The sequence below is a fragment of the Nyctibius grandis genome, chromosome 10 (genome assembly GCF_013368605.1).
Source record: "Nyctibius grandis isolate bNycGra1 chromosome 10, bNycGra1.pri, whole genome shotgun sequence".
NCBI classification, from domain to species: domain Eukaryota; kingdom Metazoa; phylum Chordata; class Aves; order Nyctibiiformes; family Nyctibiidae; genus Nyctibius; species Nyctibius grandis.
In genome coordinates, this window is record NC_090667.1 from 6,346,927 (window position 1) to 6,373,803 (window position 26,877).

At 50.6% G+C, this 26,877-nt stretch overlaps 3 protein-coding genes across 3 annotated transcripts; 1 reads left to right on the forward strand and 2 right to left on the reverse strand.

Annotated features, from left to right (window-relative positions):
* Positions 1 to 348: 348 nt before the first annotated feature.
* RBM22 (RNA binding motif protein 22) lies at positions 349 to 8,590 on the reverse strand. The gene is made up of 11 exons (XM_068408916.1): positions 8,469 to 8,590; positions 7,698 to 7,751; positions 6,707 to 6,736; positions 5,536 to 5,668; positions 5,142 to 5,242; positions 4,802 to 4,974; positions 4,032 to 4,232; positions 2,673 to 2,837; positions 2,156 to 2,244; positions 1,487 to 1,618; positions 349 to 791 (listed from the first exon to the last, which is right to left on the reverse strand). Exons 1-11 carry the CDS (start codon positions 8,520 to 8,522, stop codon positions 661 to 663), a joined length of 1,263 nt encoding a protein of 420 aa, XP_068265017.1. The 5' UTR covers positions 8,523 to 8,590; the 3' UTR covers positions 349 to 660.
* A 289-nt stretch (positions 8,591 to 8,879) lies between these two features.
* On the reverse strand, positions 8,880 to 22,404 carry DCTN4 (dynactin subunit 4). Its single transcript, XM_068409192.1, has 13 exons — positions 22,223 to 22,404; positions 20,450 to 20,520; positions 19,843 to 20,021; positions 18,887 to 18,930; positions 18,008 to 18,115; positions 16,370 to 16,443; positions 15,916 to 16,028; positions 14,469 to 14,578; positions 13,369 to 13,442; positions 12,881 to 12,935; positions 12,289 to 12,396; positions 11,793 to 11,890; positions 8,880 to 11,066 (listed from the first exon to the last, which is right to left on the reverse strand). Exons 1-13 carry the CDS (start codon positions 22,394 to 22,396, stop codon positions 10,853 to 10,855), a joined length of 1,422 nt encoding a protein of 473 aa, XP_068265293.1. The 5' UTR covers positions 22,397 to 22,404; the 3' UTR covers positions 8,880 to 10,852.
* Positions 22,405 to 24,760: 2,356 nt separating this feature from the next.
* On the forward strand, positions 24,761 to 26,499 carry SMIM3 (small integral membrane protein 3). The gene is made up of 2 exons (XM_068409485.1): positions 24,761 to 24,808; positions 25,503 to 26,499. The coding sequence occupies exon 2, from the start codon at positions 25,504 to 25,506 to the stop codon at positions 25,678 to 25,680; it is 177 nt and encodes a 58-aa protein (XP_068265586.1). The 5' UTR covers positions 24,761 to 24,808; position 25,503; the 3' UTR covers positions 25,681 to 26,499.
* Positions 26,500 to 26,877: the final 378 nt, after the last annotated feature.

Consider the following 26,877-nt stretch of genomic DNA (forward strand, 5'->3'; position numbering starts at 1 on the left):
TCCATGTCACACCTGCACTACCTGGGGGCTGCCCGCAGAACCTCACACTTCACTTGCTCAGGATGCGCAGGATTAGAAGTGAAGCATCAAAAAAGGTTTTGCTTTTTTGGGGTTTTTTTTAAGCAAGACGTCAGGAAAAAGGAAGGAGGACAATTATGTGGCAATAGTAAGGCAAAGCCATGGGTTTGGCACATCTGATAAGCTTGTTTTTCAGCTCTTATTCAGTCCTGGCTTAATACCTCATTAGAATAATAAGTCATTAGTTACCTGACATAGAGAAGAGTCTCTGGTTATATTTAAATAGTCCATAGTGTTCAGACTGAGGATATCAAATGGGCTTGAAAAGGGTTTGGGTTTGTTTTTCCAGAAGTTTATTTCAAAAGTGTGCAAAGGGGATACACAGCTAGCACTGTAAGTCTGGTACACCCAATCCACAGACCCCCCACGGCCCTTCTGTCCGCCCCCCGCCCCCCCACACTAAATGAAAGACCTGGGATGTATCAACGATCCAATTAACTAGCGGAGACACGGAGCTCGGTCTGCCCGGTGCCTGCAAGCAGGGAAATAAGGCTTCTCTAGCTCACCCACAGCTCAACATACAGCGCTACCATGGTAACTAGAAAATCGCATTTACTTAAAGGAGGAGGGTGGCAGGACGGGCTAGGGGCTGCTGTGCTTTCCCGCGTGGGCACCCATCCTCTGGGGATCTTGAGACGGGTAGTGGATGGGGCCTGGGGCTCTCATGAAGGGAGGCGGGGGCCCCATGGCGTGGAACATGTGCGGTCCGAAACCTGCAGAAACAAAGTCGTCAGGTTCAGAGAAAGCAAGAGAACGACCAGCGCAGATGTACTACTGCTGGGAACCACCGACAGAACACAGCTGGCTTACAGCTGTGCCTCAGAAAGGGGCACATCTCCTGCGACTCCTCAAATCCCCAAACTCCTTCCCTTCTTTCCAGTACACCTGGGGGCAATCCTCACCCAGCACGCATCCTTACTCACAGATAAAAGCTGCTGGGGGGACTGGACAGGTGTCTGGAATGCCAATCTAAATGCTTTCTACTCAACTGTGGAGCAAAGCAAACACATCCACAAGAGTCTGACATCCCATAAAAAGAGGGTCTCTCTTTATATATACACACAGCCAAATACAGGCTGGCATTCAACCAGCTGCAGAATCACCCTTTGAAGTTCACGTTAGTGTGGTATTCACGCAGCCAGCAAAAGCACTAAGTAGGTCTCAGTACCAGTAACAGGGATCTCTGACATGCCTGAGAATTAGCAAGTGAACACATACCACGAGAGGCAGCTCAGTTTAATTGAACTGTGCTGACAGCTCGTTTTAGATCATCGGTTTACATTGTATGATCAGGGATGAGGAAAATCAACTCAGGGCATGCATCAGTGCTACGACGCAGCCGAGCAAGGAGGACTAGATCGTCTAACACCACGTTAGACACCCCGATCTGAAGGGGAAACCCACGTACCTGGAGGTGGTGGCGGAGCAATGCCAGGAGGAGGTGGCAAGGCAATGTTAACCACGGCTGGAGGGCCACTTGGAGGTAGGTTGAAGTAATTTGCAGAAGCCTCCTCCTCTGCAGCTGGAGGAGGCGGGAGAGCTGCAGAAAAAGGACACGATGGTTATGGAAAATCTCTCAGTGAAGATATGCAGAGGTATCTGCCTTCAGAGGAGGCATAATCAGTTCTTCCACAAGGGCAAACTGCTGTTACTATTGCATGTATGAACTGGAACGAGAAGCAGGACCATACTGAAACTCCAGAACAGTCACCATTTTTCTTCACCCGAAACCAGCTTTGCTTTTTCCATCATACAGCACTCAGCCGATTAGGAAAACATTAACCAAGCCTTGTAAAGCGTGGGTTGCCAGTATCTCAGACCTACATAACTCTAATTCAGCTTTAACTTTTCACTCATCACATAAAGAACTCTCTTTTCATCAAGAATTTGCTTCCAGACAAAGCTCCTCTCCCATCCCAGCTGGATCTGCTGCAAACCTACTGTAAGTGCCTGCTCTGGGCTCACCAGTGCCTCTACTGGCCTGAACTCTGTTACTGCTCTCAGAGGTTTAACACCAGCCTCTCTCGTGGAAGCAGGTCAGCCCTAAGTGTTTCAGAGATGAAAACAAGTCCCTCACCTCCGGGAAGTCCTGGAACCGGCTCCAGCTTTATCCCGGATTCTGTAGTACCTTCCTTGTCCTTTTCTTTTCCTCTTGCTGCCTGGGACCTGAAAACCAGACAAGTTTGAGAACAAGGATGAGAAAAAGCAGGATAAGCAGATCTTCACGTCACAATAGTTTCACGTTATCTGATCCAGATCCATTGCTTCAGGCCAAAGATGAAAAATGCACAGAACATCAGAGACAGCTGGTACAAAGTGTGCAACCAGTGCTTACAGAAGATGGATTAAAAGCAAAACTACAGAAACTCAGCCGTAACCCTCGACCAGGAAATCCCTTACACAATTTGTGTCATTTGTGTCACCTCCAAGCCAAATCCCACTGCTGAAAGAAAACCAAACTGTAAGAGGACCCCAACTATTTACCAAATCAGTATCTGTTCCAACTTAATATCCAATCCTGCTCATCAAGACTGCATAAACAGAGTGAAGAATCTTGCAGCAGCATTCACAAGGCTTCCTCCTCCCACACTCACCTGCCCCATTTGACATTGAGCCTGCGACCATTGACGATGAGTTTGTTGAAGGACTTCTCGGCAGCCACCTCCGCAGCTTGCCGGGTGGCAAACTGGATGAAAGCACACTGTTGCCTCTGCACTACAGTTATCGTCCGAATCTCCCCAAACTGGTAGAAGTGATTTCTGTGGGGGAAAAAAAAAAAAAAAGATTATGAAACCTCACTCCTCCTAGCCGCAGGGTACATAGGATCTCATCGTGTGCTGAAACAGATATGCTCAGATCCCTTCTTTTCTCCATCACCAGTTCAGACTAATCATTAGAAATCAAGGCTCTTGCCCTGCTGTGCAATTATGGAGCAATAAAAACTCAGCAGCAGCTCTTCCCAGCAGCTAGCTAGAGAGAGGCTATGGGAAAGCTGCCCAGCGGAAAAGGACCTGAGGGTGTTGGTCAACAACTGGCTGAACATGAGCCAGCAGTGTGCCCAGGTGGCCAAGAAGGCCAACAGCATCCTCGCTTGTATCAGCAATAGTGTGGCCAACAGGACCAGGGAAGTGATCGTCCCTCTGTACTCAGCACTGGTGAGGCCGCACCTTGAATACTGTGTTCAGTTTTGGGCCCCTTGCTACAAGACATCAGGGTGCTGGAGCGAGGCCAAAGAAGGGCAACGAAGCTGATGAAGGGTCTGGAGAACAAGTCTGATGAGGAGTGGCTGAGGGAACTGGGGTTGTTTAGTCTGGAGAAAAGGAGGCTCAGGGAAGACCTGAGAGAGTCTACAACTACCTGAAAGGAGGCTGTAATGAGGCAGAGTTGGTGTCTTTTCCCAGGTAACAAGTGACAGGACAAGAGGAAACAGCCTCAGGTTGCACCAGGGGACGTTTAGATTGGATATCAGGGAAAATTTCTTCACCAAAAGGGTTGTCAAGCAGTGGAACAGGCTGCCCAGGGAAGTGGTGCAGTCACCATCCCCGGAGGTGTTTAAAAGACGAGTAGATGTGGTGCTGAGGGACATGGCTTAGTGGTGGACTTGTCAGTGCTGGGTTAACGGTTGGGCTTGATGATCTTAAAGGTCCTTTCCAACCAAAATGATTCTACGATTCTATGACTTTCTTGCTAAAAGTGTAACACAGAATCTCCAACAGCTCAGAAGGATGACTCATCTTTAAAGAGAGAAATTTTAATCAAAGCGTTTGAAATGTGTCTGTTTATCTGCTCTCCAACAAGCTGGCACTCCTCTGCACTTGCCCACCAACCAGTTCCCCACTACAGAAAACTAGCTTTATTTTTTGTCCCTGTAAGAGATATTTCCCCACTTCAAGACGAGCAGTAATCAAAGCACCAAATAAGAAGGCAAGGGCAATACAAATTCACCAACACACCTGAGATCCGATTCAGTGATAGTATCTCCAAGCCCTCCAACATACAGCGTAGTAATAGTCTTGTCATCAGGGGGGTCTAGGCGAGGCATGGTTGATGCTCGTTTCAGAAGTTTATCAGCCACAGGATCATTAATTCCATAGTAACGATCTTTGATGTTCTGATCAGCCAGAGGATCGTCTGGATCTGTAGGTTTCTCATGTCTAAGGTTTAGCAAACAAAGCATTTCATAACATCAGTGACAGCTGCATCAGATTAAAATGGCTATAACTGCTGCCTTCCCTTCTAAAGGCCTCTGGTCACTTATAGGCTTAACCCTGTTCACATAAACAAGCCAAAATGGAACAAAAAGCCCCGAGAACTTAAACTGCAGCCAGGACTGCCTCAAGTTCTGAATGAATGGCACTTCAGACAGCTCAGCATTCAGCACTACAGAATACAAGAGCTGGATTTCAAATGGGCTCTTGTTCCAATACAAAGATCTCTGATTGAGGGGACTGACGCCACGCAGGGGGAAAATGAACTGTGCCAGAGAAGATCTGCAGTCACTGCTTCGTCAAGACACTACAGGACCACGCAGCTAATTCCTCGCACACGAACTCGCCACAACAAAGGTTCATTCACTGCTGCGTGCCAACCCGATGCAAGTTCCACACTGACCCCAATCAGTGTCAGGTCTCCTGTCCCCTGCAGCACTTCCTGTGCCTCGAACCCCAAGGGGAGCTGTATCTGACCGCGGGGAGCAGATTCACTGTTTCAGCTGTATCTGTACCTGTAGGGACACTCCTCTCCTCTCTTGCATTCTCCTTTTACCCAGAAAGAACAGATGTGAGGACGGTTACGTTTATAGTAAGGAGTGGTCCGAGCCAGCTTCAGCAGCATGTCGCTGGTGGAAGTAGCTTTTCCTAGCGCACCAACTGGTCTAGTGCCATCAGAATTGGATATCTAAACAGTAGTTAAAACACAAATACTTATGTATATATCACCATTGAAAACTAATGCACAGAATCAGAGCAGGCAAATGAGTTTACAATAAGCTAGGCCATCCCTCCCCGTTCCTCCCCTACACACATCCACACACAGACAGCATGATGATAACCATGCTTTCTCACCTCTCGTTCCATGTTCTGGGTGTAATACTCTTTATTGACGTCAGACTTGGGCATTTCATCCTTCAGGGAGAGTCCTGCATCCCGGACTTGAATAGGCAAACCTAGAATGAAACAAACAAAAAAACCCCAACAAATCCGTATGAAGCACAAGCTGAAAGAGCAGAAATAGTTATTGCAGCCTGCATTATCCAGAAACAACTCAGCTACTGCCCAGGTACACCATGCTGCCCCCAAACCTCAGAAGAGACGTGATCATCGAGACTTGTTCTTCTCAAAGACTGTCCAGAGACAACCACATCAATGACATACACACATTTAAAGCCATTTCACCAACTTTCATTTCAGAGGCAAGCAGACCAGCTGCTTCTCTTAGTTTACATTTTTTGGTACATACCATATTCCAGGTCAAGCAGACAGGTTTGACAGACATTCTTCAGCTTGCTGCACGTCTGGCACACTTCTGTTTTCTTGAAACGCATACGAACCCCAGGGCACCAGCGGAACACGGTGAAGGGCCTGGCACAAATCTGAAAGACAGAAAGTCGACACTTGTATCACTGTCACACAGCAACGAAATTCCCGTTCCGGTTCTTGCAAGGAAACTTGAATTCCAAACACATTTAATCTCTTTAAACTGTAAATACAACTTCTTCATCTTAGCGCTGAGATTCAGACCTCAACAAATATTTGTTTCTATTTGGCGCCTTACTTTGACAGGAGAAAGTTTTAGGAAGGTTTTTTTCTTGTTGTTTTTGTGACTTACTACAATAACCCAAATGCTGAAAGCAGATCTACTCAAAGGAAAAAGAAATTCTCATTCATTCCAGGCAATGTCAGTGCAGAGCTATCAGAGATAAATTACCAATTATGTGTGCATCAGTCACCAGCAGAGCAGCAAGCCCAGTGACAGAGACTTTTGGCCCAGAAGACAACTACTGCTCTCTATCTTACCCAGTGGAATGATGCATCTGCTCCTGCTGCATGTACGGCTTGAGGAAGGGAAGCAAGATTTCAACACATACTTTCTCCCTACCTCAGATGACAATTGATAAAAGGGGCAAAAATCAACTTTAATTTCCTTCAGTCAAGGCTACACTAAATATTTCTTGCTCTCTCAGAAATAGATGTAGCTTGTTTCTTAGACAGCTAACACAGATCACCACCTAGCCACGAATAACATGTTCATAGCAAAACCTAAACTCTGGTTATTTATGCACCGCTTACAAGTAAAAACAAGCTTGCAAGAGAAAATACGAGAGCATTTAAAATGCTGAAATACTTTCAAATATAGTACAACAATATTCACAAAACCCAATTCTGATAAAAATGAGCAAATCCTAAGTCTGTCTGAACAGTCTTCAATAATTTTACTGTTTTAAGACTGACTTTGTCTAACGAAGCGTGCAGTAGACTGACCTAAAAATTTATGCAGTTACATAAACATTTTAAGCTATTAACCCAGACAAGCGCTTTTCTGAAGCCAACAGGTTTTTTAACATTAAAATATGTTATTCCTAGATGTGTGCCAATTTAGGTGCTTGTTCTTCAAAAGAAAACAAACATACCTTGCATTCTTTTCCATATTTTTCTTTGGTCTGAAATATAATAAAAAACAATAAAAGAGAATACGACATATCATCAATTCAACATAAAACATGAAACATATCATTTATAAGCACAGCGTTTTTTTGCTAATTATGCTGCTTTTAGACTCACTCACCCTGTGTTTTGGGTTTAAATCTTGGCAGGTCAACAGGACAAAAAGAAAAATCCTAAAAAACTCTCAAACTTGTTTTGTTTTAGAAACATTCATTAAAAACACAGTATTGTAAGTCCCACCTCACGTACTGATGAAAGGGAATATTAATAGCTATTCTTAAGCAAAGATGATGTTACATGAAGTAAGTCCATGAAACAAGCAGGTTTTGAAATACCACCTATACCAGCAGTAGGGTTCTGTTTCACAAAAATATCACCATCTCTCTCAGCAAACTTGGTGGAATGGAAACGCGAAGGGAAGACAATGTAAATGAAGGTCATGTGCAACAGGATTGAGCACAGGGAAAGGCAACATGAAATGGACTGACTCATCCTGCACAGAGGAAGCCCAGGTAAACAAACAAGGACTTAAATTACCGCCGGGCAGCCTTCATAAGACAGTTTTAACTTATTTTTGCAGGTGCATATTCTTCACATTTTAGAAATTGTGCTAAGCTATGTAATATTTCAGCAGCTCACTGTTCTCCATGTCGCACAACTCACCAGTACCAAAGCTTTGTTTTCTAGTATTTCCTGTACTCTAGACATTGGGCTACATCATCTTGCTCTCCTCTTGGACTGATTTATTCTTAAATCATGTACCTAATGCCATGACATCACGTACCAACAATGGCCAGAACCAAATCCTGTTGTGCAGAACCAATTACTTAGGAGCGCCCATCCACCTCAGCATCTCCTCCTGTAGCCAGGCTTATTTTAGTCCCGGATTATTTTAGTCCCCCAACAGTTCTAGGGCCAACACAGAGGAAAGGACTGCATGGTCAGACAGGTACATACCATTCGAATATAAGGGTTTTCTCCAAGACATGTCTGGCACAGAATAGGGAAATCCTGAATTGAGAAAGAAGGAAAATCAGTAATTTCCAACAAACTCTCTCATCACGACAGCATTCAAGTCACGCTCTGAACTAACACCGCTGAGTTTAGCTACCCAGACCGTTTGAAGGATGCAAAGAGACTCATTCAAAAAGAGTCACTGGGAGAGCTGCAAGCCATGACCCACGGCCTGTATTACAGAAGAACCACGACCTGCCAGCTACCCCAGCTTGAAGTAAAACTTAGAACCAACAAAGAGCATATTCTTGAGATCTTAACTCTCCACCGACCTGGCCGCAGCAGATAACATCCCCCCACCATTGTCCTTCAGCGCCTGGTGTTTGCACCGGGCCCACCCAGGAAAGGCCTCAGCTCCAAAGAACGCGGCCACGGGCACACGACGGGCCCAGTTCAGCACCCCCAGCCGCCGGGAGGGCCCCCCCCCAGCTACCGGATACCCCAAACCCCGGCGGGGAGGCGAGGGGGCCCGCCCAGAGCAGCCCGCTCCCTTTTCCAGCCAGCGCTGCCCATGAGGAGGGCCCGGGTAACCGCGGCAGCCCCTTCCCGGATAGGGGGGGCCGCAGGGCCGCGGCTCCCCGGGCACGTCCCCGCGCTGCCCCGAGGGCCGCCTCACCGCGCTCCCCTCGCCCTACCGCCTTGCCCGACCCCCGATCCCCCGGCAGCGGCGGGCCCCGGCGGCCAAGGCCCGCCCCGCTCCTCCCCCGGGCTCACCGCGTCCTCCCAGTTCTGCCGGTTGTAGGTGTTGGAGCCCAGCGATGTCGACATGGCGGCGGGTCCCGACCCCGCTCGGCTCCCCCGAGCCCCTGCGCCGCTCCGCCCCGCTCCCGGCAGGCCGCGGGAGACGGAAGTGACGCCACTTCCGCCAGCAACGCACTGGGGAGCGGACGGGCGAGGCGACGCGATGATGTCAGCAGCGCGTCGCGGGAGGCGCTGAGTGCAGCAGAACGGGCGGGGCAGGCGAAACCAACGGTAAGGGGGTGGGGGAGCGAGGGCGAGACCATTGGGGAACGGGGGGGGGGGGGGGGAACGGGGGGGGGGGGGGGGGCGGGGGAAACAGCTTTTTTTTTCCCCAATTATTACGTTTTTTTAAATGAACCGCAGCGTAAAAACCAGCAAACAGAATCCGAGAGCCACGTTTGCTTTATTGAAGGTCACTACACGACGCCAAGCAGTAAGGCAACAGTCGCCTGTGGGGAAGGGGTGAGCACTCCGGGGAGCGGGGACATGGCGACACCTTCCCTATGGCCTACGAGCACCTACGGGGAGGGAAGGACACTCACCGAGCTAATTACACCGCTCAGAAGATCATACATCGATGCACATGTTTGTTTTCCACAAGAAAGGCCAGGTCGTGTTTGCCTGCAGCAGCCACCGGCCCAACACCAGGGGATGGGGGCTGCGGGACCCCGGGGGCTGCGGGACCCCGGGGGCTGCGGGACCCGTCCAGCAGCTCCAGGCCTCGGTCAGCCGCCAGCTCGTCCCAGGAAGGCTCTTTTCCACATCAGTATCGCAAGTGTAGCAGCTATTTCAGCTACTGAAGAGAAGTCACGGCCAAAGGTGAAGGGCGTTGTTATCTGGACAGGTGAAGCCGCAGGAGGCGCGAGCACTAGACATTAACTACGAACTACAACTCTTAAACTCATGCTGTACATCTGCGTGTAACCTACGCGAGGTTGTAACGGCCACGCCTCGCTGCGTTGGGGCCGGCTGCAGGATCTCGGCTGTAAGGCGCGTGCCCCCTGAGGCACACCAAGGCAGGGGTCTCGCGCTACGGGAGATGTTCTGGGGTGCCGCACCACCACCTCCCCCGGCGAGCAGGCAGCCTCGTCCCGCCCTCCCGCGCAGGGGAGTTGCAGCTCCAGGCTGGCGGAACCATGGCACAAGCGTCTCGAGCACCACAGCCGTGGCTGGCTGGCATTCAAGCCTTCCCCAGCACAGCAAAGCCCGTAAGTGTGTAACGAAGGTCGGTGCCTGAACGGGGAACGCTCTGCAGGAGGAGCCATCTCACCTGCCTGCACTAAGCTACTGCAGTCACTGGTAATTCAGCGTCCTGGATACACTGCTCTTAATTACTCGTTTTAGCTTGGACTACAGCAAATTACATCCTGGATAAATCACCTCACAGTACAGTATACGCTAGGTAACATCTAACTCTCTGTCCACCTTTATACCTCCCTCCCACCCACCCTAACGGGAAAAAGACAACAGTATGAACTCGAACAGCTTCTGTAGTTTCATACATAACAGACCTAATCTTAACTCTCCCAGCTTCATACTCTAATCGCTACCCTATTAACACACGTTAATTGATCTGAAGACTGCCAGGCAGCCTCTCCAGAGCATCCCTGCCTCAGTCAACAGCTGTAGCAGAACCTGGGCTCGCAACGCATCGTGCTACCACATCCACCTGACCACAGCAGGCTGGGTTGTCAGACAAACACTACAGCACACTACATTTTGAGTTTAAAGGCAAACCGATCATTTCCTTTGTGAAAACAAATCTATCACGTCGGCTAAGCAAGCTACGCATGCCAGAGCAGTCGGGTTGTATGTCCCAGTCCCCCACAGCCAAGGTATCCTACGAGGAAGCAGAAACCAAGAGCAAGCATCATGCTGCTGCCAATAACTCATCAATAACGCAGCAGACATGGCCACCTCTTAAAACGTGCGTTCAGGGAGGGCATAGCTGTGTGAAGCAGTCGTTCACTATTGAGTATTTAACACCGGGTTTGTGGGCTTGACATGAAGAAAAAACAATATAGGTTATTTACTGTTGATAAAACCAAATTCAGGTGGGTGTAGTGCAAATCTGGAGAAAGCAAGATCTTTCTCTGGGCCGAAATACGTGCTGCAAGTTAGAACTAGCCTGTGGTGGCGAGGGGAAGCAGAGCGGTAGTGGACACTACGACAAGTGGAGAGAGAACAAACCATCCCAAACCACGGCACCCTCAGCCACCTCCTCGCGGCCTGGCCGGGGCCCGTGGCACACACCCACACATCACAAAGGAGCTCTCGCAGAACGTTTCACCGGGTGCTTTCCTGACTGCCACTGTCCATCCTGCGGCCAGCCGGCGGGGCGTGAGCGCTGGGAGCGTTTATGGGAGCACCGGGCCAAGGCTGAGCTCCACGTGATGGGTGAGCCAGATGACCTCAGAGGTATGATCGCCTTCCTCGCTGGACCGGATTGGAGCAGTGAGGTTTTTAAACTCGTGCTTCATCTTGAAACTCACGGTCACTTCGCCCTCTTCTTTCTGTGGGGTGACCTTGATGAAAACTCCTACCTTATTGGCTTTTCTGAAGGCAATAACACTGGAAGGCAGAAAACAAAAGAACCCTGGGTCAGCCAAGTTCTCAAACAATTGTTCTGAGAGATTTATTCTGACACCACGTAACAGGGATGCTCAAGTTTCTGGCTGAATACGCCCTGCCAGAACAGCTGCCCTGGTTTCTAGCTTACTTCCTGCTGCTCTTTTTGCAGGGGGCCCACAGACCCTCCTGCCTCACCACCAGAACGTGGGTGCCCCCCTTTATGCTGACAGCTGCTGGCACATCTGTCAAACAGATCATGCCCGCTTTGGCCATGGGAGTTATGTACCCAGCTGTGCAACAGGGAAGGGCCACAGTATATGGCTCCAGTTGCTCTCTACGAGGCTGCAGAACATACTCCATTTTAAGGCTGGAGGCAACTCTGTCACACACCTGACTGTGTAGTTCTCACCGCCACCATGAACCCTCTGCTTGCAAAGGAAAGGACAACACAGAGTACTGCTGAAGAAAATTAGTACCACCGCCTATAACTCCACTGCTAGAACAGCACACCTTGCCTCAAAGGGAACAAATGTCTCCTGAATAGTCCAAACCACAAGCAGAATATAAAGATTTGCATTGTTCATCTCTGACCACACCACTACCCCCTCAGAAGACCCCCTCCTCAAAATCCCCAAGACACGCTGAAGACAGAGAGGAGAGCAAGTTGCTTGGTTGAAGTGCCAAGTATTTAAGGGACAGGATGCCCACAGAACAGACAACACTCACTCAGGGTCATCCTGGAAGTCTTGAGGCTCTGCCAGCTCATCATATTCCGCCGCAGCATCTTTGCCAGCCAGAATAAGCTCCTTGGGAGGAACCGCCACCTGAAACAGCATGAAGAGAAGCAGCCTTTCAGCACTGATCACCACCTACACTGCAAGCAGGAGAGAGCCCTCCCCTTCTGAGGGCTGCGTTACTATGGTTTAACAGAAAAGTGATTCATCCTGGGCTTTCCTCCCTTCCCGTACCACCTGGTTACCACTCTACCAGTGAAATTGTGTATTTCTCCCTTGGGTTCTGGATCTCAATGAAGAGACACAATTTCAAAACACTTTATGATCTGATGTTTACATTGGTGACAATCACTTAAGCTCCAAGGAGGAAAATGCAAGACAGTCAGCAGGGACCAAAGGACATATGAAAAGTGTGACCTGTGGGAGGATAAATGGGAGTGGAAAGCCTTGGAAGGGGCTTGGGCTCACGCTGTGGGAGGGTGCAATACCTTGGCAGTGCTGTTGATGTTGTCAGGGTCTCCCTCCTCGCACTCCAGCAGTGTGACGTGCGTGATGTTCTCCACTGGATTGGTCAGAGTCAGAAGGACTTGGCTCTCCTGGGGAGATTCAGGAATCACAGTTCAAGAAGCAATTACTCTAAAATGTGTTACTGTTAGCACCTCCATCTTCTGTGACTGATCAACACCTTCAAAAACCACATCACATACACTCAAGGGATGGATAGTGAACACCCCCAGTCCCTAAGAAAGACGCCAATGCCATGCAGCACTCTTCCTTAATATAAGAAATGCACATCTTTGGAATCTAGCCAAGACCTCAACTCCACACCTTTTATTCTTCAGGTATTGGCATGTGCTTGCGATGCCAGATATCACACTGCAGGGTAATCTACTCCCGCAGAGTGACAAGTACATGCAGTGTTATTCCAACCACTCCCTTAAACCCTGCACTCTCTCTAAATGGAGTGAGCAAAGCCCTCGGGGAACAATCATCACACCATGTCATCTTCCAAAAAGATCCCACATCCGCACCCCCCGGCTGTGTCTCACCCTAAGACACTTCTGGAAAAAAAGTACTGACCTTCATGTAGCGCAGGTTGGGAATAGACATGATTCTCACTTCAGGGATGTAGTTACTAGAACAAGAACAAAGCAAATGACCATGATGGACTCTGTTGCTGTCTATAACCTACCTCTCGAAGTAGCGGGATGTCTTCACAGATATTCAGCTAACTCGTTCGATGCTATTAGAGCTTAGCTTACATTAAACAAGAATAAAGTGCCCTTTTGCTATATAAGCCTAATCCTACAAACTCCTGCTACTGTGTGGGGCTGGCACAGCCTGCAATGTCTTTTTCAAACTGCTGAAATCTTCAGCAAACTTTTTAGAAGATCAGGAACCACACCTACTACAGATAAGCTGGATATAATAAAAAGGTGATTACGCCATCCTAAGAGATGACCCAGTCATGCAAGAGGTCAAATGACAAGTACAAAAGAAATGAAATAGAAGGCATTAACTGAGCATGAATAGGCGGTTGTTCTCCCCAGTCCCCGTATCTTACTTACACAGCAACCAGCTGGATCTTGAATTTGATAGATGTTGGATTGAATTCTGGTTTGCTCAGGTTATGTTCACATTTCTAGAGACAAAGATATTTCAGTCAGCACACAAAGACAGTGTGCAGTCACAAGCCAAAGAACCAGAGCTGCAAGCACCGTGCCACTAGCTACGGCACTACCAGTCTCTAGCACAGAGCAGACAAAAACTACCTAGAGGTGTATATAGCCATCGCTGTGTCAGGTTACTAACACTCTGAAAATGTCATAACCAGCAATATCAGTGCAATCTCAGAAACACAAGATTTGGAACCTGGCTTAAAAATACTTGGACGCTCGCTGACTGCAGCAGGAAGAAGGCACAAATACCTGTAAGCCCTCTGACGTATGCTCCAGAATCCATTACAAAAATAAACAGTTGGAACTCAAGCCTGATCTCCTCATAGGCTACTCTTCAAATACAGGCTCAGCCTGGCATTACTTATTTCTGAGAAAGTATTCTGCATTTGCAAAGCAGTCTGCCTCTTAAATACTTACAATAATATTGCTCCATTACTCTGGGAACTAGATAAATATCCCTGCTTCACTGAGAAAGCAAGCAGCTTTTTGAAGACCATGTAGTAAGCCAACAGCAGAACTTGGATTTCATTCTTGCCTATCTTCGCTTCCCAGCTCTCTGCTTTTCTTCTCCGAAATATCCTCTTTCTGCCTTCACTCTCAGGGCATCTTCAGTACTCTGCGCTGCCTCTCACTAATATTTTGTCTGCTGACTTGATTATTGTCTTTAGTAACAGCAGAAATTTTTACATTCCGACTGTATTGGCAGCCTTCTCCGATTCCTTGGCTAGGCAGAGCTCACAGACCCTTACGCAAACCCACCTCTGTATCTTTATGCACCTTTGACAACGTTGTCCCCCTTTCACAATCTTCATCACGTCAGAGATGCAACAGCCTCCCTCATCTCCTAGTGCTGTTACCAGTAAACTTGGTTGAGAACTTTAAACAACCAGAAGAATTTGAGCACTTATATAAATAAATACACAGCCCATTTCCCACAATGCAAGTCCTACGAGCCTAGAAAAAGCGCTTTTGTGCATTTCATTACCTACCCGACAGCGCAGCGAGCGTTTGATCAGGAGGTGCTTGTGCCGTGGGTAGAGCTGGGAAGCACAGATCGGCTGGAAGTCAGGCTGCAGCAGACGCTGGTGCAGAGTCGTCACTGGGTGCACAACAGAAAGCAAGACCAAATTAATGTCTCACACAGGCACTGAAGCTCGAGCTCGATTGTACATACGCACTGGCCTAAGAGCAAGTATGCCACGCACCGTGTGCAGTCGTGCTGCAATCTCCAAGAAACTTAATTTCACCTGCACCCCGTAATTCAGAAGCCACTAGCGAGTATGACTGTTCCTAGCAGTGAATGAACGGAAGGTAGGAGTTGTACAAGGGGCTGCCCTGACTGGGCACGGTAACATTAGAGTAACATCAGTGCCAGCCCAGGAGAAACAAGGGACCCTGATTTCTAGTCAAAGCTCAGCTGGGGTGGAAGCAGGATTTTGTAATCATCTCAAAAGTTCTTTCCCCCGCCAAGGGCTAATCAGTTTTCTTAGCTTTGTTACTCTCACAGCTGGGTGCTGCACAAGTACAATATACAGCTTCTCAGCAAGGAGTCTGCATAACTGACTCTTGCATAGAATTAGCGACTACATAGTTCCCAAGGCAAGGAACTCCAGCAGCCAACTTCCCATGGGGTTCTCCCCAAAAACAGGCTCCTCACTGTTCCCAGTGTCTAACAGGCAGTGAGCCACCTGGCAGCCTTTCTCTCACTGTGGGGAACCACGAAAGTTGTCTTCTTTACCAGCATCATACTCTCACAATGCTGACAGTCTCATGAGAAAAGGAGACCAAGATGATCGAGCTCTTTCCATAAACCTTCCACTAATTAATTAATATTGGTGGACTTTGTAGGTCTGCAGAACTACCAAGAACATCCGTTCTACTTAGGACTACCTCAGCAGGAAGCCCACTTTGCTTCCTGTACCTGCTGTTTTATCCCATTCGCTCCCAAATTTCATTGACCAATTTACAGTGTCTGCTGATTAAATAACGAGCCAGCTAAATAACTGTCAAGCGTACACAAGCTGTTGCAAGCTGATGGCGAAGTAATGCGCAATTGTTACTTAACAGGTCAGTTAAGGCTCCAACTTCCCAGCAGCTCAGCTACTTCCTTATTTCCTGCTATTATTTGAAAAAGGATGTCAGCTCTTTTCTCCATCCAAAAGTTGACACTTCACATGCAGAGAAATTAAGGTCAGCAAGAAAATGAAACAACAGCTACGAGCTCTGACGTATTTGGCTCTGAGCTTTTCATGTACAACATGAAGCTGAGCTGCATTCAAAGTTACCATTTAAAAAGTCACAAATTTCCCACCATTTCAATCCCAGCATAAAAATTACTAAAACCTCGGGCCATTAGGAACCCCACTGACAAGTTTCCAGGCATTGCTCATGTTATAAAATGTAAGGGCAAAAAGTGACAGAATATTAAGATGTTACCTTCTGTCAGATTGATTGGTCTTGTGTAGTAATCCTCAGGAAGAGGTTCCACTTCTTCCACTGCATCAGCTGGCTCAATCTTGATCTCCTTCTGGTCCTCCCCTTCTTTCAGCCTGAAGCAAAGTGAGGGACAACTCGGTCATAAAATATGGCACATGTGCTCTGACAGAGAGCAACAGCAGTAACTGCATTATAACACAGAAGGCAGTGAAAGCCGAGATTGCAAGACAATAGTATCTGCACAAGGAGGTGAGCAGTCACTTGCTTCTATTAAGAGAAAGCAAACATCTGGAGCTACTGCACAGAGATGCCTGGGGATCTGACATCTCTCTAACGCTCCAAAGAAGAAAGCTCCTTTTGTTGCTATCTGCTAACACGTTCATCATTCTGAAGTTGCTTTATTGCTCTCTTGCCTACACCTTTCCACAAAGGTGACCCCAACCCAGAGACTCACGAGAGTCCAGCGAGGGCACTGATGGGTGCGCCGGGCCTCTGGCGTTGCAGCCTGGTTCCAAGGCCGTATTTGTCCTACAAGGTAAAAAGGAACTGTCAGCTTCGGGTCTGCTTCCCACCAGGACAAAAAGACCTACTGCAAACTCATCCTTTGAGCTGCATGACAAGCATAGGGAGACAAGCAAAGGAAAGCAAAAAGGGAAAGGTATTCAATGCTTACTGAGATTTTTTTTCTGCTCAAACTGTTAGTAAGGAGAAAACAATTACCACCGCGCTGCAGACAGAGAGACGCAGATGTGACTACTGCCCATAAAGCTTTTGCTCTTTCCTTAAATCACCAGCCTGCACTACTGACACATTTTCCCTTGATCTTCTCTTCAGAGCCACTGCATGTCAAGTAGTGCAGAATGAGAGCTCAACTGCCACAAGAACTGGGTCAACGTGGGTATGCCTCCATCTGAAATGCTCTGTAGCGCTACGAGAAGCAGCTGGAAGTCTCAGCCTCCTACAAACCCTGTTACCTACAGGTCTCTCTCACCAGGCACCACCAATTGGCAGGAATAGCTGAGCTACTCCTCAGCTTTCTACAGCTGAACTATACACAGGGTGCTTGGAGGCAGAAATCTTCCTTCTTGGCAGGACTGAAAACCTGAATTCTCACCAAATGAGAACTGTGAGCATCAGCCTACCCTGGTGATTCTTCATGGATCAGAAGACCAACGTTAGTGCCATTTGCCTCAGGCTGAAGGACGGCTGTGCCTCAGCCAAGCTTGGTGAAGGACTGCTTTTCAAGTGTACGTTACTTACCCAAAGACACTGCCCTATTTGTAAACTAACAAAAAAAATACTTCTTTGTAACAGATGTTACCCTCTAACTAGTTACCCTTCACGTCCGTTTGTTCTAGAAACATCCAAGTCAGAGGCCCTGAGGCAAGGTGAGGAGTAGGATCTGTTACTGCCCTTCAGTTGGTACCATGAGAGCTTGAACACCAGCAGAAACTGTGAAAAGACTTACCACTACGTGTATAGTGTGTTGCTGTGGAGAGCCCCCAAAATAGCAGCAGGTAGCAACGGAGACAAAAAATGCAGCCATAAGACACAAGCAAGGGCACAGAGCAAGCACAGTTAATAGAGAAGTAGCAAGCATGTGCAGAGTCACCCAGCTAAACAAAGTAAGCATTTACCTGCCAGTTACAATACACAAGTCATTCAGGCCACAACCAAGTCTTAAGGTTAATTTCAGTCGAGACTTCATGCAGAAAAGTGCCAGACAATCCTGAGCTAACTGTTAGGAGCTGTGGTATGCAACTGTCCTGAGAAAGAGCTACCACTGGTATCGTGATGGCGGTTGCACTGCATTTCACTGCTGGACAACGTATTTCTTTGCATGGCAAGTATAAACCCTTCTGGCATTATCAGAGAGGACTGTTAGAGAGAGAGGCAGTGTAATACATGATAATGAGCGTAAAGCTACTTGTCCCTAAAGAAATCCATGTGCCCTAGCACATTTTCTTCATGTTGTTCTCATTAAAAAAAAAAAGCTGAGGAGCCCTATTGTGCTATCAACTGTCTAATTCTCCATGCTGAGGCTGTTGGGCCTCACTGTTCCTGCTCTAAGAGCACTCTGCTCCCAGCTCACCGAAAAGGCCAGGGGCATGTAGTTTCGGCGTCGCACCAGCTTCTTTCGGTCCCGCTCGATCTTTTCTTTCTGAGCCAACTGCTGGTAATACTCAACCAGTTTGTTAATCTGGAGGGATGAAAAGGAACAGATAGCCAGTGAATGGGGAACAAATGCCACATGAGCTGCTGTTTGCTTGTGAACAAGCTGAGGTCCCTGCTACTTGTTTCACTCCATTCCTAGTACTAGCTGTATTTTGAAGGATACACATTAAAGCAGCCCATGTGTCTTAACATGTCTTGACCCCCACTGCGGGTGACAAACTGACCCTCCTTTGGGAATGATGTCTATTGGAGAGCAGTGCCCAATGCCCACTTTGCAGTTAGGCAACTGAGACTTTGTTCAGGCCATTTGCCGTGACTGGTCAGAGTAATGTCATGTGGCCAAAACACAGCGATTTGGATTAGTGGAGCAAATAGCATCTTTTCCCCACCCTGAGGCTGATCACATTTAGTGTAGAGCCCTAACTGGTGACAGGGAAGGGTAGTAAAGGTGCAGCTCTGTTTTCCAGATCCTAGACACACTCTTGATAGGAAAACAGCTTTTTTCAAGTACATAGGCAGCATATTCATTGGTGTTGCTTTAACAGCAATATTAGACATGATGTTTTCAACTGTGTTTCTTCTGAAAAGGAGATTTTTTTTTACTGCGATATCAACAGGAGAGCCTCTAAGAGGTCCTCCTTCCATTGAGTTCAGTCAAGGTGGACATTAGGAACTGGAACTGGTATCTGAAGGATTATATAGATGCAGAAAAAAGTGATTAAGAGGGCCTGGTGTCTCTAACAGCTCTTTCTAGCTGATGCGTCTCAGCCAAAGCATGGCCTTCCCCCTCACTCACCCTCTGTGTGTGAGGATTCTCCGGCTCCTGCCAGCCACCACTAGCTGCACAAGAAAGAGAAAAAACAAAGTCCTCAGGAGAAGATTTCTAGACTCCACACAGAAATCACATCTTACACCCAACTATCTCGGTCCTACTCATGAACCATGACACTCCCTATTTTCACTACACTTACCATCACAATTCTTCAAGTTCATGCCTGCACAAATACACACCTGTGAAAGCTTTTCACAGGCAGGTTTGGGCTGAAGGCACTCCACCAGCTTTTACACTGTGTTTTTACACAACTGCTGTTTGAGAGATACTCAGGACAGCACCTAGGAGTCACTTTAGCAGCAGGTACATGAGTTTACAAGAACGGTCTCTTATTACTGGCTGTCCATGTCCCTGCATCTTCAGCTCCCATTCTTCAGTCACATCAACACTGGAAGTCAAAGAGAATGTGGTCTACTCAGCCCCATTTCTGGAGCCTGACAGTATTTTTTGCCTGTCTTATGCACCAAAAAATAGACGAAAGCTTTGTTCCAGTGCTCTCATGAAGAGAAAAAACAAGTACAAACACTAACAACTCTGGAATAAGCCTAAGTGAACAAAAGTGACGTAAAATAAATTAGATGTTTACGCTGTCACACTGAGTGGCTTCAAAGACTCTGAAGGTACACAAACAAGCTCTCAACCATGGGGAGAGCACACCAACTAAGCCCCTCGTTTGACAGCTTTCTCACTAGTCAGGTAAAACGAGCATGGAAGCAGGTCACATGTTCCACTAATTCATCTCAGCTCTTCAGAGACCTCAGCAACAAACTGTTTTCCTATGAATTTCCAACTGTGCATCAAAACCTAGATGGATACTACATATATCGTGTGGCCAGAAACTAATCTGATTATCTGTTACCTTCAAAACACAAACTGGGCTCCTGCTGTTACTCAGTTTTCTGTCTTTGACTGTCACTTACCGACAGACTTGTCTGCCATGCCGACATCCCGAGAAGTCCAGCGGCAAAATCCACAGGCCAAGTAATACGCTTTCTTCATGGTAGTCTTGGCTGGGTCGTCAGGAAGAGGAGCAGGAATGCTCGTGGCCCGGGTGGAAAGAGTGTGCATGCAGCAGGGGCAGTCAAAGCAGTTAGCACACCTGTAAAGAGGAAGGTCTATAAGACAGCGCTCTGACAAGGATCCCAGGCCAAGGAAAACGCTCTCAGCAAACAAAGCAAGATTAAACCAACAGACTTTTTCATCCTATTCAACAGCATTAGGGAAAAAGGGCAACAGAGCCACCAACAGAAACAGGAGGGGTTCAGAGCCAACATAAGAATGGCAACAGTGAGAAACACTGGGTGATACTAAAAAAACCTTTGTATTATGAGAGCAAGTCATCAAAAAAACTAGAACACGAAGAGTGCATGCTGCATCATGGAAAGACACTTATTCCCCAAAACAGACTAAAATGTAACAAGAAGCAATGTAATCTTTGAAGAGAGTTTCAGATACACATGGTCAGGTGTTGATTAAGGAGCCATTTAAAATAGTGAGTCTTGATGAAAAAAGCCAAAGAGACCTTACCTATTCTTTTTCAGCTTGGCTTCGGCCGACGGCATGTTTTCCAGGCAGCTGGGGCAGTAGTGAGAGTCCACCTGATGAACAAGATGGTCACATCACACTTCCTGGCATGCATTTGTCTAGATAGCATGCCAGCAGCAGCCTGAAACTCTGCCATACGATTTAACAAGGCTTTGTGTCTGGCAACAGACAGGTGAAGTCAGTGAAGACTTGAGGCATTGTTTGATATCTGAAATCTGAGCCCATCTCAGCCAAATTTTGATCTTTAATAACACAAGTCTGAAGGTTTCTTAAGTCAGGATAAATTAAACTGCTCCGCCTAGTAAGTAGGAAAAGGACAACTGGGTATTGACCTTTTGAGGTTACCAGAATTTAATCTTTCAGCTTTAACAGCAGGTTTTAACACACTGTTGTCCATTTATGTCTAAATTTATTCTTCCCTTGTACTTACACTGGTCAGAAATCCATACAGTTCAGAAAACGCTTTGTATCTGTCTGATGTCACAAACTAATTTTGTTGATTAAAACAACAGTAAAAAGAAGAGAGTCCCCTCCCTGAAGGGAAAAACAAACTTATTCTTAAACACGGAAATGCACAATGACTACACTCATCCCACTACGAAGAACTCACGACAGATGCAGCCTGGTGACAAATCTATTTTCTACTCTTCAGAGGCTTTGACGTTTCCAAAGCGATGACTCTTCAGAGATCTGGGTTGCACTGTCATTCTTTTAAGGCTTTTCTAATCACAGAATCAATCAGGTTGGCAGAGACCTCTGGGATCATCGAGTCCAACCATTGCCTTGAAATCTACCGTAATTTCTTCATTCACCCGGACTTCCACAAAATCAATTTTACCAATTCTATTACAGCCCCCTGTGAAATCCCAAGAGCAGCCCAAGGATCAAGGCTTGCCCGTGTTCTGCTCTGCACAAAAGCAGCGCTCCTGGCAGGCCCCTGTGCGTCAGCAGACTATTGCCCCAGCCTGATGGTAACCTACAGCTTAAGGCTCCAGCTGTTCCTGGACAAAGAACAAACCCTCCCCAGCAGAAATCCCAATGTACAACGTGGGGGAAAAGCTGCTCCAGGTGGAAATAAATCCACACCGAACACTCTCAACCCCGCCTTCATTCTCAGAACAGGCACGATGCTCTCCCGCCTCAGCACACCGCCGGGGGTGGGTGCTTTGCTGCCCACGCCACCACACCCAGCACATCTCGGCAAGCCCTGGGGCCCTCCGAGCGCAGCTCCCCCCCCGAGACAGCACCAGCCCGAGCCCGGGACGGTGCGGGAGCTCCCGGCCCTGCTCGGTCTCCCTCCCAGGCCGGGCCCTGTGGGGCGGTGTGTGCCCCGGGCCCGAGGGGGATGAGTGCGTGGGAGGGGGCCCTCGTCCGCCCCGGCCGGGCCCCGCGGAGGGGCCGCTCCCACCAGCCAGGCCCTACGGGGGGGGCACATCCCCTACCAGGCGAAGCCGCCTCTCGCGGTAGCCCCCACCCCGTATGCGCGCGCCTCAGCCAATCACAGCCCTAACTCCGCCGACGGACAAGCGCGCAGAGCCAATCCAACACAATGCACCGCCCCTTCCCTCATCCGCTACCAATCGCCGCGCTCCATGGAAGCGCCACTGTGCCCACCCCTTTGTCGCGCCACCAACCAATGGCAAGGCAGACAGGAGTGAGCGGCAAGAGAGCCGCCCAATCAGTACGCAGAGAGAGGGCAACGTCCCGCCCCGTCCCACCCGGTGTGCGGGCGCGGCGCGGCCGGGCCGCCGTTACCTCGTGCGAGACGCACTCCAGGGAGCGGAGCTCGCTGCAGTACCGGCAGAAGTACAGCTGCGACAGCGGCGCCCGCAGCGCCTTCTCGCCGCGCACCAGGTACAGCACCCGCTCCGACTGCAGCAGCGACGCCATCTTCGCAGCGGGGCGGCCGCCGCCGCCGTCATGCGTCATACGTCACCGCCAGACGTCACCACGCCGCGCCCACGTGATCCGTGCGGGACGGGGCGGTGGCTGCCGCCACGTGGGGGCGGCGGGGCCGGGGCAGCGAGCGGGACCGGGGCCGGGCTCCAGCCGCACCCGGCGGTGCCGGCGGCCGCGCTCCGCCCGCACCCGGCGGTGCCGGCGGCCGCGCTCCGCCCGCGCTGCGGGGGCTTCCCCTGGACCCGGTCCCAGCGCACCGCTGTGCTCCCCCGTTCCCCCGTTCCGGGCTGGGGGGAGCCCCTGGGGGCTGCCCGGCCACTGTGCCCATCCCAGGGCTGTGGGAACGCGTTCTCCCGCGCTCCTCCCTTGGGAGGAGGCTGCCCTGCACCAGCCTTGGTGACCGAAAATTGTAACCGAGAAAACTCTCCAAACCAAACGATAGTTTAGAAAGCCGACGTTGGTTCATTGCAGACCGGGTTTATTGAGCCGCCTGATATCAATTCCCCCTTTGGAAGCAGTTAATTTATCATCTCGCGACTTCCATGTGTTTTTCTCAATGATTCTGTAACACCGGTAACATGACACATGCTACCGAACCCTTGTTTCAAGGTTAGAATTAAGTTCTCGTCTATGGCTGCGTGGCCTGTCCCTCTGAACCAACTCCTGCACTTCCTGACATCCCTGCAAGAGATACAACCCATAACTTAATGATTCCTGACTTAATCTTAAACGTAACGGTCCTTCTTTGACAGTCCATCCTGGTGATGAGGCTGGTTTGATCCTGCTGTGATGTATCCACGGATTTCGGTGACATGTGGGGGATCACTCCTAGCACGCACACCGAGAGACAAGAGCACACTCATTATATACAGAAAAAAATGAATATTCATATAATATCCGAGAGTTGTCTGCCTGCTTCCAGGGAATCTGATCCATGTTAATACATTGCAAAACTGCCTCTGCACAAGAGTTACTCAGTCAGCAGAACCAGGCTGTGCTATACTGATACCGAGAATCATCCCAAATAGGCCTGAATTGTTCTTTGGCACACACAGACTTGCTTATCTTTGGCACTCAGACCTGCCCGGCCCATCCTTAGCACTTAAGTTCCACAAAGGGGGCCTGTTCTTTACTAAATCGTTAAGTTACACAAAGCGGGGCCTGTTGTTTAATAAATTGTTTAAGTCTTGGGTATCAGTTTCACGGCCCACGTTCCCCTCTGAACCCACGAGGTGCCAGACAGCTTCATACCCCAAAGGTGGCTTCTCTTTAGTCTCAGGGTCGCTAAGATGGCATCCCAATAAAAACTATCATCCCCACGTAGGGGATCAGCAGAAAGGCGTGAGGTCTCTGGGTGCTGCGCTGTGTCCAGAGGGCAGAGGCTGCAGCAGCAAACCGCCTCCGCTTTGCTCCTAGGCACAGCGCCCAGGCGTCTGTGGTGGCCTGGCCTGTGGTGTCACTCCCTCATACTTCTGTTCCCCCTGGTGTCAGCCCGTGGCCTCTGCCCATGCGGCTCCAGAGGAAACGCCTGCCCACAAGGATCCGCCGCCGCTCACGATAAAAACCCCATGTGCTTTTTATCCGACAGCAGCAGCTGGAGGCGGATGTGCGGGTGGGAAGGCGGTGAGGGGGCTGCCCACCGGCTGCCTGTGCACGGCTCTCAGGGGAGCAGGGACCTGCGTGCCCGGAGGTCAGGGGTGCCTGAGAGCACCTGGTAGTGGTTTCCGCCACCCGCAATCCAGCAGGTTTCCCTGGGAAAGGCGGGGGTGAAGGGTGCAGTGCGTGGGTCCCACTGTGGGTGACACCAGGCTTGTGTCCCAGCAGGAAAATCAGAGCATCCCACCTTGCTTCCCGGGGCCAGCTGGGAATAGCTGCTGCTGGGTCTGCCCTTCAGCATCGCCGATGGAGCAGAATATTCCACGGGGCAGCAGAAACGCCGTTCCCAGCTGGCGGGCTGAAGTCTAACGTCTCCCCAGAGACACTCTCTGCCCGTGTCTCTGTACATCAGCCCCGCTCTGAAAGCCCTGGGGAGCGCTGGCTGGTGCCTTGCTGCCGGGGTTTTATGGAGGCTCTCGGTAGTTTTGGTTTTCCCTCTTGCCCCGGGCCTCGGAGGCAAGTGGGTGCATGTGAGCCACGCTGTTGGTGAGGCAGGAGGAGACCAGGGAAGGGGAAAAACGTGTTATGCTGTGAAATGTCCCCATAGCACCTCCCCAGCACCTGAGACCTTCGGCTTTAGCTCCAGATGGTCTCCCCCGGTGGGTCCCCGTCCTGGGCGGGGGGATGAGCTGGAGTGGGATCTTGCTTTATCCTGGTGCGGAAAAAAAGCTCCTGCCTGCCCTGCGCTCCCGGGCCGGGCGGGGCCAGGCGGAGACTCCCCCCTCCTCCGCCGGCGGGGATCCGGCCGCTGCCGCCGCGTCGAGCCGGAGCCGGGCAGCGCCGCAGGTACGGGGGAGCGGACGGGCAGGGGAAGCAGGCAGGGCAGGCAGGGCAGGCAAGGCAGGCAGGGCAGGCAGGGCAGGCTGCCGCCGCCTCTCCCCCGCAGCGGGGCTCGTTCCCCCGCCCGGGCTGCCGGAGCCTGGGGGGCTGCGGGCGGGCCGGGCCGGGGGGCTCAGCCCGTTGCCGTCGGTGGTGTCGCTGGCGGGGAGCAGCTGAGGGGCTCCCGGCGGGTGGTGCCCGGCCCCTCAGCCCCCAGCCCTGCTGTTAATTGTCATTAACTCCGTGACTCAGCATCGGGGGGGGGTGGGTGACGGGAGGTGCGAGGCTCCCCCGAAGCCAGAGGGGCTCCGGCTGCCCTGGTCCCACCGTGTCCCCACCCGGTGACCCACTCGTGAGTGACCAGCGGGACGCAGGGTTGTGGCTTTGCTTTATCAGCTCCTTTAACAACGGTAGCAAGTAACAGGGAAGTTTTTCCCGAGGCTTTTATCATGCTGCATCAAAGCACGCTAGAAATGCTGGGGCTTCTCAAAGGAGCCGTTACCAAAGCCCTTTGCTCTTGAAGAAGCCTGCGGCCAAGACTGGATGTGGCCACGGGGGTTTCCCTGGAGAGAGCAGCGGGGTGCTCAGAGCAATGGGGGGATTCTGGATATGGGAGGGACGGAGGGGGCAGCCCCATCACCCCTGTGCCTCTGCCTTGCAGGATGGACCTCCCTGACCCCGCAGATCCCGCCATGCCCAAGCACATCCTGGACATCTGGGTCATCGTCTTGATCATCCTGGCCACCATCCTCATCATGACGGCCTTGGTGCTCTGCCCGGCCACTGCCGTCGTCATCTACCGGGTACGGACTCACCCCACGCGCAATGGCATCGTCTGAGGTGGAGGCGACGAGGGACGGCCGGCTTGCCAGGCAGGGGACCACAGCTGTGGGATCCTGTGCTGGGGACCCCGCAGAGCCCAGTGGGGCACCCCGAGAGCTGGGGAGACGAGCAGGAGCTGGGGTGGGCCAGCACCCAGATGCCTACCCCTGTACCTGGCTCTCACCAGGAGAACCCACTGCCTCCTATTTACCCACCAAGCTCACGGGCACTGTCGGGGAGACGGCCTGGGCACCAGCGGGGAGATGTGTGACTTTGCGGATGTGTCCAGCTAGAAACGGCTCGCTCCCACGGGGCAGGCAGGCTGGTCTCACCTTCGCTGGTGACCTCGTCTCCTCCCAGGCAAGCAGCAAGGAGTAGAAATGCCCAGCAAAGGTATTTCTTCTTTGGAGTCCCAGCTGTCGGGGTGGTTGGGAAAGAAGGGTCAAAGCAAGACTGATGTGGCTTCTGGTTGTGCCTTTGGAGACCTGGCTAAAAGCATCGGTGACAGAGCCCGTCCTGGCTGCACAGCAGACGTGCAGCTGGCACCGGCTTCTCCTCTGTCAGATATCTGCTGAAACTGTAGGAAAACCGTACAGGGCGCTGGGTTCCTCTGGGTCTCATGGGGCGGAGGAGTGTGGGCAGCTCCTGCCTGCCTGCGCTGGCTGTGCTCGGTGCTCCTGCTGATGGCGAGGACCCCCCCACTCTCCCAGCACGCCAGCCTGTTCGGGGGGTCTGTGTGCCCCTCGCCTGGGCAGGCAAAGCGGGAGGAGCAGAGGGGTTCAGCCCGGGCAGCGGCAAGGGACCACGTACGCTCTTACATTGCCCCTTGCTATGAAATAAATGGAATTTATTTGACATGTGAGCGTGTTGTGTGGCTCTGTCTGTGCTACGGATCGTGTCTGGGTACCCGTGCGCAGGATCTGAGATACTTTGCAGCCTCTCCAGAAGCCCTCCCCACGCTGACCCCCTGCACCGCCTTGGCTCGAGCTCCCCGGGGTTATTGCCCAGCCTTTGAGCCCGGTGGCTGCAGGAGGCACGCTGCCAGCCCGGCCCCACTCTCCGGGAGTGCAAACCCAGATCTGGCTGCGATAGCAGCAGCAACCATCAGACAGCGAACGGGAAGCATCCCCAGGGGCTTTCTGACAGGGGCGATGGCTGCTTTTCTCCTGCTAGGGTGACCGGCATCGCTCCCCTCCACCAGCCTCGTGCCGGGC